This window comes from Ostrea edulis, chromosome 7 (genome assembly GCF_947568905.1).
Source record: "Ostrea edulis chromosome 7, xbOstEdul1.1, whole genome shotgun sequence".
Lineage (NCBI taxonomy): Eukaryota > Metazoa > Mollusca > Bivalvia > Ostreida > Ostreidae > Ostrea > Ostrea edulis.
The window spans coordinates 72,977,694-72,997,526 of record NC_079170.1 but is presented as its reverse complement, the minus strand read 5'-3'; the positions used below and the strand labels follow the sequence as shown (position 1 = coordinate 72,997,526).

The 19,833-nt window shown below is 37.2% G+C and overlaps 1 protein-coding gene across 2 annotated transcripts in view; it reads left to right on the top strand.

Moving 5' to 3' along the window:
* Nucleotides 1-1,362: 1,362 nt before the first annotated feature.
* The window catches only part of LOC125657162 (uncharacterized), a 34,309-nt gene continuing 15,838 nt past the window's right edge, over nt 1,363-19,833 (top strand). For both annotated transcript variants that reach the window (XM_056145311.1, XM_056145310.1), the window contains exons 1-3: nt 1,363-12,524; nt 17,412-17,581; nt 18,375-18,419. In XM_056145311.1, coding sequence (XP_056001286.1) covers nt 7,175-12,524; nt 17,412-17,581; nt 18,375-18,419 — 5,565 coding nt within the window. In that variant the 5' untranslated portion in view covers nt 1,363-7,174. The remainder of the gene's footprint in view (nt 12,525-17,411; nt 17,582-18,374; nt 18,420-19,833) is intronic.

Genomic DNA, 19,833 nt, shown 5'->3' with positions numbered 1-19,833 from the left:
GCCAGAAGACATCACTCCGATCTTCAACTCTCACAGCATTCTCCTTTCTTATCAGAGACGTCCACCACGTCATCGACAGCAGGAACAAAGGAGCAGACTACCAGTAGTGCTATTAATCCGTCGGCTTGGGACTCGGCCTTTTCTGATGACCGCAGTGAAAGAATGAAGAGACTGAAAGAGCTGGAGAAGATTCGCAAGGAAGGTAGAGACAGTGTCGCTGGCTCGAGTTTTGACTCTGAAATTTTAAGTCCCAGAGACCGCAGGAATTCCGCTCAGTCAGATCATCTCCATTCTTTATTCTCAGCAAGTCGTGTACAGCCATCATTCTCCACTGGAGGCAGCCTGTTCCCGCTGTCTTCTAATTACAGCGAAAGCTTGCCATCTCTTGTCACCAGTAACTTGTCAGTTGATACTCCCATGCCAAGTCTGTTTAATCGGGAACGAAATGTATTCCCCTCTGGTCCTGCTTTAACTCGTTCGACGTCCCTTTCGACACAAGAAGTGATTGCCCGGGCAAGGGAGGTAATCAACACCTCGGGTACAGCTTCTCTTGCTGCAAGTTCTGAGACTGATGTCAGATCATCGAGAGGTGAACTCAACCTTCACTTAGATTGGACCTCTGAGCCCCTTACAGAGGAACTCGGCGAATCGGACCGACCAACCACTGTGGACCAACTTCGAGAGGCACGGGCCGAAGCCAACCCCAGAGTCCATGATGTTCCACTGGATTTGAACCACGAGGACGGTGCCACATGTGTGAAGGCCATGCGTGAAGCCATAGACGAAACATACAGAAGCAGGTATAAAAGCCGTGGACTTCCCAGCGATGTCGCCGACCACTTCCTGGCAGACTGTTTTAACCCTAAATATACATTAGAAGAACGCATTGTTCTGATAAGGAAAAAACTATGGGGGGATCTTCCTGTGGTGAAATGTGAACGAGGAAATCCGGATGGGGCCTCGACTTCTGAAAGTGAGACAAATAAAACCTCCGAATCAAAGTCCAATGATGTGAAGGTTATTTAGATCTTGTTACGAACATCAACTACAAACATGTTTACATTGAAAGCTCTTCTGTTTTATGGTCTACTACACAAAGCTTCAGATTTTTATTGCCAGCTGAATTTAGTTTACTCAATTAAAGTCAAAAATACAAAGGGACGTTTTATGGCAATGCTGTTTTTGTGGGTAAAACAGAAGTGAAAATAAAAGTTGCTTTAATTTTTATTCTGGGGCTTATCTTTTGTAGCTTAATTATTGTGGAGTTTTAGTGCAGTATATTAAAATTGTTTGGTGTTTTTCAAAACATTTTTTCACAAGGCATATTGGTACAGATAAATTATATATAACAAGTTATTCTCTTTTAGAAGCTCAACTAATGTTCTAAAATTCATGATGGCGGTGTGTGTATATACATATATATGTTGTGTGTATTAATACATAAACTGAACTATATTTCTGAACTTGAACCTGCAGAAATTCATCAACAGGAATTTTTGCCATGTGCAAAGAACAGAAAAATGAAAGTGAAACTGAGTAGAATCTCAGTTTTAACACTTTAAACCAAATATACGTTGAAATCTGAAACCGAGATAAAAATTAATATCCAACTATTTATTATGGCGGCCCTGCATGGCCATGGCCATGGCCATGGCAATGTGATAATAATTTTGCACTTCTCAAAATTAAGCTAATGTCTTTAGTAATTTGTATGAAACTGTTCATTATCAATACAGCTTTTTATGGTAAAATTGGAAAAAGAGAGTATTAATTTAATACTCCCCCTCAGAAATTGCCAGCTACATGCTACTCGTACAATGAACATTTCATATGTTTTTCTGAATGGATGGTAAATAAGAAGCAGTTATTCAAAAAGTCCTCTCTAAATGAGGTAGGCTCACAACCTTTTAAATTCCAGGTGAAGGATGCCGGTCATTTACTGGTCTCGTGCAGTATTACATCATTTACTCTTATTTATTTTTGTATTATGATGTCATAATCTCATTTTCTTGAAATGGTATATTTTGAAACTTTATTCATGTATATAATACCCTAACGTACATCTCAAAATCAAATTTCTCTATAGTTATTATAGACTAAGAACCCTCTGAATGGATCATTAAATTTTGCTTGTTTTGAACACTATATCAACCTCTGATGCAGTGTCCATTGTGTATTGATGGGTGAATAATGCAACCTTGTTTGTTATACAATTAGTACATATAAATTCAGATCATAGCCTAACATTTCTTAAAATTGCAAATTTTAATGAGTCCATTCACCGGGATTTTTTTACCCCTTGAATCCAGGGGCCAGGGCCGTCAAGTTTGGGAAAAATAACGATATATGATTGAAATTTGGAAATTTGTTTCATGCAAATAAATAAAAAAACAAACAAAAAGTTAACCATTTGATATTTTATTATCAATATGGTTTAAACAAGCTTTAATTTCCGGTATTTGGCAGAGAAAAAACTGTCAAAAATGTTTTGCAACAGAGTGGCACCAAGGTTGGATATGGCCCCTGATGGCATATTCTCATCAAAGCATCCATCATTTTGGAATTTTTAGGCATCATTTTGCGAAAAACACTTGCTCTTTAGCATTGGGAATGGGGCCGAAATTTGGCCCTCTACAGACCCTAAAGAAATCCCTGTTCATGAATTTACATGCCAGATAAAAGCTTCACGAGGTTATAAATTTTGTAAATCTTATTATTTCAAGGGAAAAGAAATAGAATATCACTGACCATCTATTTCTTTTAACACTCTACCTCATGACTTGAAAGCGAAGTCCATCAACATTCATTTATAATCGGTGTGAATCATTCAGTTGTGCCCCTAAGGATTCCAAATGGCGTGCAAATTTATCATTTTGCACTCTAGACTCTTAAGGAAAAAATAAGCATCAAAGGTGTTCCCTCTGAGTTAAGAAAGAGATGTCACACATGGATTTCTCTCAAATTGTAACCACTTTGTTTTAATACCTTGAGAGTAGGAAGGTTTGAATTATCAGAGAAAATTCAGACCTTATGGTTACCATAACAATGTGGGAAGAAGAGGATGAACAGGAAGTGGAGAATGAGGAGGTGGATTTAGAGAGGTGGCTTAAAGGTAACCAGAGTGTGTGTGTGGGTTTATAATTGACATGTCAGAATTTTCTGTGGTTGTTGAAGTCTGTGTTGTTATTCAAGCTGATGCACAATATATGTGGTAAAAAGTATTGTGATCGATGCGACTATGCATCAACATTCAAATTTTACCGACTCGGCAGCTGTTCATCGACATTAGAGATGTCACTGTGATAGAATAATTTGAAGGCATTGATTACTTATAAGACTGGGAGAGGAATTTTTCAGCAGCCTCACAAGACCCAGAACAGAATAAACTTGTTAATATACTGTTTCTTTGTCGTTTAGTAAAGCTGTGTCCCTGCTCTTGAGGAAAAGAATCACCTGTACGAGTTAACGGTTGAGATATATAAATATCACTTTTGTGCTATTTGTAAGTAGATAAAACTAAATAGGACAAAAGTGAACTCTTCTCAATAAATGTTCTTGGTTGCAACTGAGAGCTTCCTACAAGGGTATATTGACACAAGTTTTGACCAGATTTGTGCAGATTCAGCTCTTGATGTGGGTTTCCTGGTATTATATATATAACTAGAGTGACCTGCATATTGTAGGTCAACTTTTGTCGGATTCTTCTTTTTTAATAGAACTTGGATATGTTCATTGATTGATTGTATATTTTTTAATGTCCTTCTCGAGAATATTTCACTGATAAGGAGACTAAGGTGACCATTGCCGGTGAAGGGCTGCAAAATTTAGACCCATGCTCGGCACTAATATGACCATTGAGCAGGGAGGGATCTTTATCGTGCCACATCTGCTGTGACACGGGACCTCGGTTTTTGCGGTCTCATCCTAAGGACGGCCCCATTTAGTCACCTCTTACGACAGGCAAGGGTTACGTACTGAGGACCAAGTCTAACCTGGATCCCCTGTCTTGGATAATGAGTGGGAGAAATGAATACCTGGAAATTAAAGAGGAAACTCATGAAACAGCAGCTGCACTTTAAAGTAAAAAGTTCCAGTCAGTGTTGCCAGTCTGACAGGTGTATTTACATGATGCTTCATGGGCAGGCATATTATTATGATGAGATGCTCCTTTTTGCACATTTCATGGAACTTTTGGGAGAAGGAGAAATCTGCTCCATATAGGATTAGCCTGTAGCATCCGAATGATGTCTGGCATCAAGGTTTTGCTATTTCAGTGTGCCTCTGCATGGTCAAATTTCCTGACTCCATGCATTCTCAAGGGACTGATTGTCCAACCTTACTTTGCCCTTTCCAGCTTTAACCTTTTTAATGATGCAGATATTGTTTGAATTATGCTCAGTATAAAGTGTTACTTATACACCTCTATATTCTAGCAATAGCTAAGCTCGGTTTATATCTTACAGAATCCCAGTTTACAGTGACTTTAAACTGCGGTGAATTCTTTATGTATGTTTGCAAGAGAAAGACCTATGTTTATGATATGTTATTTGTGCAGGTGTAAATGGTTGTCAAATTACAAACCACAATCTTCAGCCATGTATAACATTCTGTAATCGTACAATGAAAGTCTGGTTCACTGTGACCAAGTTTTAATTTTTATTTTTTTTTAATACACTTTTTGCTTGGTCGCAAGATTGCACATAGCACTCCCTGTGCCCCAGTTCATCTTGCCTATAGAGGTATTCCGTAGGCACAACATGATTCATGGGATTTATAAATAACATTAAAAATCAACATTGTAAATATGTCCCAAGCTTTAATATATGAAACCTTGCAGGTGAAAACACCCACAGATAAAATCAGGAAAAATGTTATCAGCTGAGGCTCGCGGTGATTGAATCACTAACAAGAATCCAAAGGTGTTTGAATATAATCAGAAATTTTAAAATGGACATGATTCTAAATTCTGCCGTATTTGATTTTAATTTGACAATTATAAACTTTAAAATCTTGGTTAATTTACCTTGAAGTTACTTGTAAATCTTTATTGTATTGTAAATCAGAAATGTGAAAATGTTGTTTTATTGATCTGAGATAATTCTACCTGACTGAGCAAAATTTATTCTTCAATTTGAAATGAAAATATTTTGATAGGGAAGTTTAAATTCACTGTAGTGTACCCAGAAATGAGCAGTCTGACATGTAGTTTTTTATTGCTGTGTATGCAGAGTAAGGGATTTCTGTTTGTAGAGTTTTGTCACCATTGCGATGTTCCACCTGTGTTATTTTTCTGTCACAAAATAAGTACGCCCAAATACATGTCCTGCTCTTGTGCACATTCTTAATATTCTGCGTAGGTTTAGACTGGCATAATCTCTTAATGCAATTGAACAGGCATGTGACCCAATTGCTTTTTAGGCGGGCTCAGGTTTTATTTTTCTTTCTTCAAATGACTTGGTTCTTGCAAGTTGTAAGAAATTGTGTGACCAGGCATGACAGCATGATATTGTGTGACATAATGTGTATTTTATGGCAATTAGACATGCTGGAAAGGACGTCAATACGTATAGATAATGATAAAATTGTGAGTCACTCCTACTGTCTTGTTTAAATATTATCATAAAGTGGCAGCTTCATCATAGAGACATCAGACTAGAGGCCCCAGGCTTATAAGGTCGTGTGCGCTAACTACTGGGTTGTTAATACAAAGAATTTGTATGACATCGGAGTCTTATGACAATATGTTACGTGTTCCATTTAGTTAGAAAATATAAACCTTCCTCAAAAAAAAAAAATTAAATTTCACCAGGTCAGGATATCCCTGATATTTTACATCAAAGATACAAGTTACATTGTCATATACAAGTTACATTGTCATATCAAAGACCATCATGACCTGTTGAACTAGGAGAAGCCTTGATCAGAACTGCAGGGTCCTTCCCACCCCCTGACAGAACTTAGCTGTCACGCCTCAGGGGTCAATGGAAAGGTGTGCTGGAGATAAAAGCGAGTTTATGGCAATGTCTGAATGAAAAGCCTGCCGATTTTATACGCTAATCACCGCCTCCGATTAGGCGTTCATTTTATGTTATGATGTATATATACGTTAAAGCAACTGCTATTTCTAGAATATGTGCATGCTTGAACAATTGTGCTGATCTATCCTTGCCCTTGGTGACAATTGATAGGGTTTTATAGTACAGCGCTAAAACTAAACATTTAAAACTTTAACTGACATTGGTTCAGTGGAACCACATTTACTATTGATTGCTATATCTGCACAGGGATAGCTAGACTGGTTGTGAAATGGAACTCAATGAATGGGATAACCTTTGCGATTCGTACATTTTACTAGGGATTAAAAAATGTGAAAACTGGCTGTCGTTTTGAGAAGCTTTCATACAGATTAAGGAGTGATTCATTGAATTCTAAAATACCTTGTGTGGGAAGAGAAAGTATATAGGCACTTTTTGAGTAACAGAGTGATCCCAAGATTTTAGTTGTTGTGTCATGTGAAATTGTGTTTTGTATTTTTAAATGGAAATGGGGACACGGGAACTGGTGTAATTCGAGGAAAAGTTTTAGGGATGATCATTGATCAAGCGAGAGACGAACTGTCAACTGATTTCTACCTGGGCCTTTTGAAATCAAAAACCATTGCATAATCAATTTACTGTATGTGTTTGTTTGACCTACCTGGGAAGTAACTTTAAATGGACATACATGTAGCTTTACAAAGAAAGGGACTGAAGCACATTGCTAGACAGTCAACGCTGCACTGCGTTACATCTTTGCAAGTGTGAAATCAATAATTTCAGTAAAACTCCGTGAGAGAAGCCCGGTACAAGTATGCCGGTTCGTAAAACAGGAATGCATGGCTCAGGGCATTGATGCATGACTTTATGTAATCTGTGAAGGAACCATGTTTTAAACAGTGGAGGGAATGTTGGATAAACTATGACAATTATCATCATGGTTATTGTTGATGATTTGTGTTCTAGACGACATGAATATTAGACTACGTGTGTCTGTGTGATGATTGTTCCAGCTATACAAACATTTCACCTTATAAAAAATGAAAACGTGTGCCTCTGATGAATTAAAGGAGGACTTTTGATGTGTGTGTTTGATGATATGTTTGGAGTAAATTAACATTTGAACAGTAAGTGCTAAAATGTCGTACAGTACGTTAATGACAAACATTTGGCCCCCTCCCAATGATGAAGTGAAGTCTCGCCTGGAACGTCTGCAAGAACTTAAACAGCTGAGAGAGAATAGGGATGCTAGTGGCACCGGGACCCTTCACACTGACACAAGAGCATCAGAAGGATCAAGAATCAGCCGCAGACAGCTCCTTAATACCAGAACTCTTCCAACCAGCCGACTACGTGAACGGCAGGAGGAGAGGCTGAAGGCTACCCTGGAGAGGAAATCCCAGGACGACCAACTGAGTGCATCACAGGAGGCACTGAGCAGGGCAAGCTATGGTGGAGCCAGACCTAAAAATATCAGTGCTTCTCTGAGGCCAAATTCGTCTGGGACATCTGAGATTCTAGCTTCTATTAGAAAGAATGAAGACATTGGGTTGAACCATCATGAGAGACAGAGGACCTTTTCTGCCGAGAGTGATACGTTCGAAGATCATGGTCCCAATGAGAATGTGATATATCAGAGTACGTCTGCCAGACTGACATCCATCGGAAGTCTCGCTAGTTTGACCGATGAACGGGAAACTGAGGTCAAAGCACAGGACGTAAGTGTAGAATCTGAGAGTGCTGACCATATTGAGGACATCGAGAGCTTTAAGCAGAGCTTGTATGGCCCATCAAACTCGCCAGCAAAGGTGATACTACAGGAGAGAGTATTAACACCATTCACCGATCCATCCTGTTTAATGGACGCCTCTGAATTCTCAAGCAGATTATTGACTTCTACTAAAAGTGAAAGTAGAGGAAAGGTGGGCGATTCTGCTCGGTGGAGACGAAACTTCCCTCAAAGTGCAGGAAAATCGTCATTGAGGAGTGAGAACCAGACTCAATCTAGTCAAGAGCAAACAAGTAATGGTAATCAATCGATTCAGGGAAATGGAGGTCTGGATATAAGTGTTGAGAAAACAACTGTGAAGCCAAGTGAATCTGAAGATAAGACGGTGGCAGCCTCAATACACACTGATAAACAGAGTGGTAGCAGTGAAACTACCATTGAAAAACAAAATGGAAGTGATAAAGTGATAGTATTTGATGGAGAAAGTATGAAAGTGATGGGGCGAAGCAATGATAACGGTACTGTTCCGTTGGAAAAGGAATCTGTGGTTTCTCCACATGACACGAATGTTGTTCAAAGCAGTCATGAAAATTCGGTAGAAAACGAGTCCTTTAAGTCTGGATTTTTAGACAGTTCTAATGACCAAGTTGTGCATGGATCATTTAATATCAGTGACCAATTGTCCAATTTCAGTGTCCAAAGTCAAGCAGACACGTCAGATTATAGAGAGAGCATTCTGGATGAAAGTGATAGCATCTTTGACACGAAGTATGAAAGTGTATTGGAGGAGGATGCTTTCCCAGACAGAGACTCTTGGCTGAGTGACCGGTCAATTCTAGGAGAGGGTTCTTTGTCCTATTCCAACAGAAGTGCCTGGCAGACTGACCGACCAACATTTGACAGGAGTGGAGGGTATGCTCCAAAGCAATCCAGACGTAATGTTCTGACATCCAGCAGGGCCAAACCCAGTACAACGAGAATCAGCAGATATACATCTCTGCCAAACAGTACTGACAGTCGTATTGCTGGCTTCAGATCGAAATATCTCAATCGAGATTATCCAGATTCATATACAAGTTCGTACGGTGGTGAAAGCAGTGTGACCTCGTCATACATAGAGACTGAATCAGAAGACATATCCAGTCGACTGGGAAACATTCTAAGTGATAGCTTTAAAAAGTTTGATAGTGTTTTGGATGGTAGTGACGTGCCGAAGAAGTCTGACAATTCCTCGAGGAATTTAAGGAGAAGCTACAGTCAGAAAGTGGATAGCGATAATGACTCGAGATTCAGTCGATTTAGGAGAACTAGCGAGACAAACGATGAAAGTGATTTTGACTCGAGCATAAGTCGATACAGGAGATCTAGTGAAACCAACAGTGATGGTGAATTTAGAAGTCGTTATGACACTGGTAGTTCTTCATTGCAGTTAAATCCTGGCATGCATGAATTCATTTCTGATATAAGGAGTCGAATAAGTGGTGAAAGAGTGAGCGACACTACCCGATCCAGTTCTAGCAAACCTCTGGCTCGAACAAGTGGTGGCAGCTCTGTGTTAGAGAATGCTAAAAAGATGTTACTGGGTATTACAGATGAACCGGAAGTCGGTGTTCATGATCAACAGTTTGAAAACCTGAGACATCAAACAGAACTATTGACTGAAACTCTAGTTGGTGCAGAAATTGATGTAAATGTGACAGAGAACAATGTTGAAATCAGTGGGAGTGATGTTCAGTCTGAAGAAGATGTCATTGACAATTCCTCAGAAGCTCAGCTTGAAAAAGGAGACATTATTCAGTTAACACCAGAACCAGATAAACAGTTAGGTGCTAGTGAGAAAGAGGCAGGTGTTAGTGAAGGTGTTGAACTTGATGGGGATAGTGTATTAGTCAATAAAGTAGTGTCTGACTCTGTCACATCTATAGGAACTGAAACAGTAAAAGATGTCAAAGATGAGGAGACATCTACTGGTAAAGTAGATGCAGAAAATGTGGTAAAATGTTCTGAAAATGATGACAACTCAGACAATGCAACATTAGTAAAAGCCAATGACACCAACTCAAAAGAACAGATCTCAAACAAAGGGAAATCTAAAAAGAAAAAGAAGGGGAAAAAGAAGAAGAATTCAGATAGTCAATCTGATGCATCTAATGATATTGACAGTAAAAGTTTGGATGGGAAAAAAATTGAGATCTCGCAGAGTGAGGATGTGCTGACGGTTACCATTGAAGACACAAAAGGAGTTACGGCTCCTCAGGAGGTAGAATCCACCGGGTCTGTGGGGAAACAGTTTGAGGGCATTATCAATGATATCGACCACAGGAGTGAGAAGACGTCTGTAGCCACGGAGGACCTCCTCTCTCTGATTGGTAAGGGAGAGGAAAACGAATCACTGACCAGCAAAACTGGCAGCACCAACTCAAAGAAAACAGTAAATAAGTCCAACAAGGACAGCACTGACACAACCAGCTCTCAGATTCCAGATGAAAACTTTGCTACTTTTGAGGGAGAAGATCCCTTGGCTTTGACCAAGAATGAAAACGTGTCTATGGAAGGTAGTAGTCTTCTTCAAACAGATGCCGAGCAGTTTGAAACCGCATCAGAGGAGGAGTTCTATGAAGCTCTGCCTGGGGAGATGGTGGATGAAGATGGGAATGTTTATGTGGAACACAGGGAGCAGTTTATCTATGTTACTGCTGGTTCCAAAGTGAGGAAGAAAAAACTTAGTAAGAAGTCTCTACTTGGAGAAAAATCTTCACAGGAAGTGAACTCACAAGCTGATGTTCATGACTCTAATCTGGATGATAGAATGAAATCACAAGTGAATGTAGATAGCTCAAGGATTGGCCATGTTAAGGAATGGATGGAGAGCAACATCTTTCCATCCAACAATGCTTTGGATGAGAAAGACTTCAGGGTGAAATCTAGTGACCAAGGAAGCCATTTCTCTTTGGCTTCCACCATTGGTGATTTTGATTCCAGAGGAAGCCTTGATAGCAAAGACAAGTCTGATGATGGGAAAACAATTAAAAATGTGTCAGTTTTTAGCAGTGATACCTCAGGTGGCAGCACATTATCAGAGAAGAAAAACTCATCTATGCAAACTAATGTGTCATTGTTGAATACAAGAGACAGTGCTACTCAAATGCTGATAAAGTCTAGAAACATTGGTGTGCAGATTGATGCTGAAATGTTTGACAAATTTGTTCAGACTATTGGAGAGCTTGTCTGCCCTTGCTGTAAACATAAATTCAACATTCAGGAAGGTTTCAGTCCTACAGCTGATGATATCAAAGTAAATGATAAAGATGTACAGAAAGTTAAGGAAGAACTGAAATTAAAACTTCAAATTAAAATTGAACAAGAAGATGAAAACAAACCTGGAAGTCTTAAAACATCCTCTAACTCCAGCGCATCATCAAAATCTTCATCATCTAGAAATTCCATGGCAACACCACCAAAAAGTCCATCTATCATTTCATCTGCTTCATCAACCAAGCGAAGTCCACGTGGAACCCCAAATGAGAAAAGCCCAAATGTAACCCCAAGAAAACAAAGCCCCTCTGCTGTGAAAAGAACTCAATCTCTAGGAGAAAAACCCAACAGAAAAAGTCCATCAACCACTCCTAGAAAACATAGTCCAGCTAGAAAAAGTCCGGTCACTACACCTAGAAAACAAAGTCCATCTAGAAAAAGTCCATCAACCACTCCTAGAAAGCAAAGTCCTGCAAGAAAAAGTGGAGCTACCACTCCTAGAAAGCAAAGTCCTGCAAGAAAAAGTGGAGCTACCACTCCTAGAAAGCAAAGTCCAGCAAGAGAAGGTGCTAGAACACCTAACACGAAAGCCTCACCATCTCACCAAGGAGGACAAACAAATGGTGAAATAAACAAGGGGCCAAGTTCTAAAGTCCGGAAAGAAAGGGTGGCCAGTGTACAGGACCTTCTCTATCAAAATGGTGAGCAAACAACAGAAAAAAAGCCTGAGGGTAAAAGAAGACCAACAACACCAGGACCAAAAAGGGAGAAGTCATCCGAGAGACAGAAAAGGGAGGCATCTGGAGATAGACGAAGCGATGATGGCTCAAGTGAGAAAAGTGATTTGCCAGGATACATGCAGCCCACCAAGTCTAGCAGGAAGAAAAAGTCCATTGGAAACAAAGATGATTTGCTGGAGGATGGCAAACAAAAGAAAGGGACCACAGCACCCAAGAGTAATACAGAGACTGATGAACATGACGCATTCACCACACTGAATGAAAACCCATTCATCAGGAGTGATCGACAAAGTTCTACAGGAGCAAATGGTCAAAGATCATCAGGAAAATGGTATCGCAAAGAACCTCTGAAATATGAGGAGGAACACAAGAAAGGAAAGCCACGCACTCCAAAGAAGCAACGGTCGACCTCAACGTCATCTGAGAAAACTCTGTCAATAAATTCTGACATGAAAACGGAGAAAATGCTAAAGAGTAATGAGAAGTTGAATGTCTCGAGTCTGGGATCTCAGAGCAGTCTGTTGGAGACAGATCTTGATGAAGCCATGGGGTGTAAAATTGACAGGAGTGAAGCAGATGAGGATGAATTCATGGAGACCGTTCCATATCAGAGCAGCCACTTTTTGGGACCTGACTTGAAAAGCTATGCTGAAAATGTCTCCCGAAACATTGCTGAAGTGGAGGTGAAGAAACTGACAAGTAATAGTAATCAAAACGAGGATGTGTCAAATTCAAACGGGCAGCTTTCACTACCGCCAGGGGCAGGTAACTTGTTCCAGCATCCCAGTGAGCAGTTTTACTGACTTTTTTCTTGCATTGCTTGCCATTATATCCAGAGCTTGGGTTCTGCTTGCAAAATGTACCCATGAGCATTGTTACGTACAAAATTAAATCAAAGTGGTCATTCTAAAGTTTTTTCTGTGGTCCAATTTTTTCATCTCCCCCTTTTTTAAAGCTTATTTGTTTTGTTTGTAGCTTGAGAAAATGCATTGTTGTTCTTAATGCTTGTAGACATTTTTGACAGATCATTGTTAGATTTTATCCATGTTTATGTTTTATGTAAGTGGTTTTGTGAAACTGGTAGCTGAAATTTCGCAGGACAGCTCTTCATACGAATAAATGTACCATGACCTTTCAACTGTCAATTTAAATTGTGCTGATGTGAATTATGGTGACCAGATTTATAGAACCACAAAATGGACCCATAGCTGCTTGTCCAGCATATCATAAAATTTTGTTTGCATTTTCTTGAATTTTTGAAATTCTTTATTATATATATTATTTTATACGAAAACTTATTTTTATACTTTAATGAGTAAACCTTGTGCATTATTAACATCCTATACATTCACAGATTGTCTAACAATAAAAACATTAAGGGGCTGTCCATTCAAAATGAGGCACGTACTGTCTAATGATTGACACATTTGACTTAAGGCTGATGTGTGTTTTCTGTTTGTGAAGTTTGCTTGATCGATTCCCTGTTATAAATGTAAAACAGAGCTGAATTTCAATATGAACATATTTATATCCAAAGGACTAGGAACTACACCTATCCTTCCCTGAATTTTAAACATGTCATTTTCTCTCAATTGCAATAATTTCCCAGTTGAAATTGTGTGAAAATAGAATTAATATTTACTTTTTCCCCAAACAAATTTTTAGTTTCGAGTATATGGTATTGAAATTTTTTTTTTTACAGTTCCTCAGAAATAGTCAGATGTGTCAACTTTAAGAACAATTTTTGGACAACATTCATCAGAAATTTGATGTGTTATTAACTTTGACCCAATATACCATAGATAGCCTCTTAAGGTAGTACTCTACATCGTCATAATGGCTGACTTCCTTTAAAAACATGGATGACAAAATCGATGTCAGCAATATTTGACTTTTCCTTTTTCATTTAAATACGTAGCCGAGTGGCTCAGTAGGTTAGCACGTTGACTGCTGAACTGTAGGTCGCAGGTTCGAATCCAGCAGGGGTTTTAATTTTTGTTCAGATTACCTTCTACTAAAACTGTATTTTTTGACAAAATAAAGTAAATTTGAAAATTTTCAACTTCAAAATATTGTTTTACATATCCTCCACTTTTCATCTACATCAAATTTCTCCGGTGTAGCATACCTCCTTAATGTATTGTATACCTGGATTTAATACCTAATGTCTACTAATTAAGAAACATTGTGTAGTGATGTATGTCTATATTTGGATTTCTGCATTAATTCATGATGTCTATCCTTGCTATACTAAGGGGGAAATGTGTGCATCTTTTCTATAAGGTCTAAGCCACTCATTTTTGTATGTGTAAAAAAAATTGTACCAGGCCGGTTACCATGTATATTAATGTTTAGGTTTAATTAAACTTTCTTCCTAATTTCTGAATTTTTGAGAAAGAAATTAATTGAAAGTTTTGGATATTTCTCTTCTGATGTCAAGTCACGCCCCTGACTGCTAGTGATAAGAATTTCTCTGAGTATAAATGATTTCTGTTCTTAAGAAATCAAGGCAACAGAATCAAACATTAAAACACATGCATCGGAAACAGTAGGAATGGATAATGAAAATTAAGAAAAAAAGATATTGCCAATGAAATTATGGAGTTTAAATACTGAGCAATTGCTGGCTGCATGGGTTGGGGACCATATGTTTGGATTTTAAGTAGCTGAAATATAAAATAAAGTTTTGCTTGGCATTGAATGTATTTGTAATTTATTTTAAATGTCCCAGCTACAATGTTTTCACAACAGTGCATGGCTTTTACTTTAATTTATTCAATATATTAGTATATTGATACATTTCATAAAGAAAATGCATTGCATGCACCGTTGAAGATATTATAAACATTTCAATTGTTTGACATTGTATGTTTGAATAGAAACAATGTTTCAAATCCTGCTTAACATGCTCTACATGTAAATGCCAAAAAAGAAGAAAACAGAACAAAAACAACAGGTGGGACCATTTTGTTAACATGCCAGGTGCCTTGTCCTAGATTTCGATGATTTATTATTTTTCTAGTATAAGGTATTTATATCTCAAATGTTAGAAAAACGGTTAGAAAATGGCTTCTGAATTAATCTTTTTAAAAAAATCCATAACATTTCAGCTACTTATGAAATTCATCCATCAGTCCTAAGGTATAACTATCAAAATGGTATTTTTCCTCCCTTTTTTTTCTGACTAATCAGAACAATTGATTGAGAACAGTGGGAATGCAGATTGCCACAATGAACATTGGTAATTTCTTTGAATGCAAGAGTTCTGAAAATTTAACTGAAAATTAATGTAGACAAGTGTAATATTTTTTTTTACAATTAAATTTCTCATTCAAAACTCTTCCTATGTATTGGTGTACTGATATGAAATGAACATATCTTCTAACAAGCGAGTGTTTTACCAGTACTGAAGAGTGTGTATTTGTGATTTAGATTTTGAATGCCCCTGAAGGACAATCATTTGCATGAAAATGTTGTGATAAATGTTTCATGTGATGAGTTTAGTTTTTTTTTTTTTTTTTGCTTATCCAGTATCATAGCTTCACTCAGTCTGCACGGGACAATTTTATGCCATATTTTTATTGAAATATTAAAATTTTATGACACTCCTTTTATCCAAACCTGTTTTTCTTGTTTTATTAAACTAAGAGAGGATGACAAAGGAAGGGGGATAACTCTGTGAAAGAGTTCATCCAATCAAGTTTAACCTACAAGGATTTTAATATAATGACTGTGTACAACTGGAATGCATTAACACGCCGCTTACAATTCTAAAAGAAATTGCAGAAGTACTGGTACATGGCTGCACTGCAATTCATTTCATTTTATTTTACATTATATGAATTCTAAGACAATGTACTCTAGTGCCATGGTAACTAATGGATGCTGAGCTTATAATTAATTGCATGCTTTAAACTTTTGATGACCAACACACACTGCAGGATACAGACTACCTGGATTTTTAAGGAGTTTTTGTTGATAGGATATATTCTTGGTGGTCAATTTTACCATTCAGCAGTGTAATGAAATCAGCAGGATGTATCACACGGAAAATCCCATTATGGGCCTTATGGTCTGAGCAAGCTCATGCTTTTAAACCCCGTAAAGGCTTCAAATGCTTCATGGAAATATTTTCTATGCCAGCCAATGACTGCAAATTAGATTTCTTCAGGAAAATCTATAGCCTTGCTTGTTTTCTATGACCCCAAACTGTGAGCTAACTAGTATCCGACACACCATTGTTGGTTACCCACGGGTGCTAATCGACTCTAACTACATCACTGTGGGTTGCGACGATGCAGACACAACTGCACTGATTCAGTCAAAATAACAACATTATGGCTAACCATTGGTGTGTGTTCAAGGGGAGGTAATCCATATTTGGAGAAGACTTAGTATATTGTCATTGTAGGCCACTAGCAGCTGCTTTAATTAACTCTTCAGCACTGTATTGGGGAATAGTGTCCAGGTCATTGAAATGTCGACTGTATTCATTATGTTTTAACAGTTTAAAACCTCTAGTTCAGGGCCACACTAAGCACAGTTACATACAGATGGGTTTTTTTTTGGTTTTTTTTGCATGTGTTTCTGTATCCTGATGAATAAAATATCAAATGAAAATTTACCTAGCATTTCTGAAAGTGCAAATATTTTTATAAGTTAAATTTTGAAATTGAGCGTTCCATTCATTTCATGGTAAAACACAAATTTTGTTTTACCCATCAATTATCTGTGTGTTGATACATTACTGTTAAATTCACCAAATCACATCGCACTGTGGTTTTCTGAATCCAGATCATGTCTCTGAAACTGTTGATATCACTATAATGCATCAACATATATGTTGAAAGTGATTGACAGACAAAAACTGCACACACAAAAAACATATTTTCACTACATGTGTATCTTTTTGCTAAAAAGAAAAACTTAATATAAATATGCATTTAAAAAATACATGAAGGTATGCATAAAAATTTATCTTTACTTTTGTAACTTGATCCAAAGTGTTTGGATCACGTCTCGTTAACAGGCGCAGATCATCAGATCAAACTCAATGCTTTCCCATAATTGTGTCTCGTTTGATCCTGATGATCCATGCATGCACTCGACATGATCGACTCAACGTGATCTGACTCCTCAGGTCGAGTTACTGCAGTAATGATATATATGTGTCGTTATAATCAGTGTTTTACACACCAATTTTGAAAGCTGCATTATGTCCTTGGCTACTGATTTGGAGAAAAATCTTCGACATTGTTAGGGAAGACCATGGCCGGCCCTGCATCAAAAAGACAAAAATATGAAAAAGAATTAAACACTGCAGAAAAAATTGAATAAAAACATTCTTAGATCTGTGTGTATATCACATTGACACAGTAAATCAAGTCACATAAATGACGTTGACATTGTCCATGATGTGCGATTCACAAGGTCGTGTACCACTGACCATTACTCTTTGTCCATTCAACAATATTCCAGTGTATATCATAAGGTAGCCTGCATGGAGACATTTGTGCTGAATGTTTCAATAGAATAGATATAGACAGCAAATTTTGGATAAATATATGGTTGCTCACATTGCTCATCAGATTTAGAATTTAGAAAAAGCTTCGGAACATTAATAAACATTGTTTCAAAAATTTTAATGGCCAGAATCTGAGAAGAATGAAACGGAGGTCACACAAACTCTTGATGAGAAGGACGGAGAAGGATCTAAACAGAAGCTTCTTAGTGACGAGGAGCAAACCGGTGTCCCTGTGGAAACAGAGAGTGGACAGGATGAAGTGGCCCCCGTCCGAGTCAACCTAACTAGCTGGGATCCAGTGAGTACTGCTTTATTGCAGATGTTACTGTATTTATTAAATTCTAGTGACTGAATCAAGAAGAATAGTTTTTGAGTGTGTATATATATAAAAGTATCTTTTATCGGAGTAAAATTTAAAAAAAAACAACTCTAAAACACTTTTTTGAAATATTTCGACCGTGTTGCTGGTCTTAATTCTTCAGTCATGTTTACTTATCAAAGCATCATAACACGTACCTTATATAACGTTACGTTGTTAAGATAAATAAACAAAACTGAAGAGGATCGGTAAAATGATCAAAATATTTCAAGAAAGTGTTAGTTTATATATAGGCATTACATTGTCCTGACTAAATATATATATACCGTCCCATTTTAAGAGACAAAAATGCTGAATTTGTTTTGCTAAAATTCCACTTCTGTGTTATCTATATGTGATATTTATAATGGGGAAGTCCTTGTTCATGTTATTCACAATTTATAATTTATTTATAGTGTTTCATCTTTGTGATTTTAAATTGAAATCAAATCGAATAATTTGCTATCCGTAGAATATTATTTTGCATCTTTCTGAATAAAATCAAACCACACTTTGCCCGATATGTGGACAATTACTGCGTGGGAGATTAAAATTAAACCTCTCACTTCGCTTGATGCATGGACAAATAGGGGGAGCTCCCACGCAGTGATTGTCCGTATATCGGGCGACGTGAACAGGCAGTGATTGTCCGTATATCGAGCGACGTGAGAGGTTTGATTTCAATGGACTGTTTTTCTATTATCTCTTATATTTGCATTATTTTTTTTTTCAGACAAAGTTGTTGAGTGATTTGTATACTGTCAAACTAATGCCTGATGTAAGTCTTACTTAAAACTAATGCCTGATGTAAGTCTTTCCTTACTTAAAACTAATGCCTGATGTAAGTTTTTTCTTACTTAAAACTTTGTTACATAGATTTCTCTCATATGTGATATGTAATTAACCCCAAAAAGTTTCCATGAAAGAAAAACTAGATGATAAAACCATTTAATTCACGGACACCAACAGAAGAATCATTCACGGACACCAACATAAGAATCATTCACCAGGAGATTTTTTTAAAAAAAATTCATATTCTTTAAAAATATGGCCTTGTCAATTTAACATTGAACGCTATGGGAAATACATGTTTTTGTCAAACAAAATAAAAGACAAATATGAGAAATAAGTCTCGGTAAAAATGTGCATAAACATTTTTTCCTTATTTATAAAGAAAACTATGTCAGTAGGCAAAATCTGATAAAATTAAATTTTTCTCAATTTTGAGCAAAGGGAAATAACTCTTTATACAAAATATTTGCAAGAAATTGTAACAAATTGTATCTTATACAGTCTAATTAAAATTAGATGTTAAATCTGCTGGCATACATACATGTATCTGATTAAAATTAGATTTAGATCCGCTGGCAGACCTATCTAGACTAGTTAAAATTAGACGTTTGATCTGCTATATGTGCGAGTGTGTGAGTGCAGGATCTTGTTTTTCATATATATATATATATATATATATATATATATATATATGATTTGCAATTGGTTGAGCAAAATATTAACATAATTAATTTGAAATGTAAACAACTCTGCCAAATAAATTTCCATGTATATCATGAGACATTAAACTTTTTATACAATCATAGATAAGATATGTATTGGTCTTTTATCATTAAAACTGTATACGATGATAGACTGCATAAAACCAGTTTATTTTCATGCCCAACCTTGACCTTCTCTCGCTAGCTCTGTAATATTTTATGTATATATATACTCATGGACAAAAGAAACGTTACACATGAAAAAATTATAGTAAAACAATATTTTTTCGTATAAATAAATAAAAACTTGTTTAACAACACTTCATGCTTTACTGATTACACTGGCAAACACAACAAATGTTAAAACCTAGTCATGCGTGAATTTATCGTTGATACCCGTAAACATGGTTTCGTGGATATCGCATTGCACGTGCAAAGAAAATCATTTTCATTTTTATCAAATACTACTCAAGGTGATTCAGGCAGTAAGAAAAACATCAAAATTTTCCAACATCTTCGCGTATTGCAATGCCCCGGCTCGACAGTTCCAGTCGCGAAAGAGCAATTGGCATGTTGGAACTTGGAGCGTCGCAAGCCGACGTTGCACGGCGATTTGGGGTTGCAAGGATCACGATTTCTCGATTATTGCACCGTTTCAACACAACAAATTCAACAGCAGACCGCCCCCGATCTGGAAGA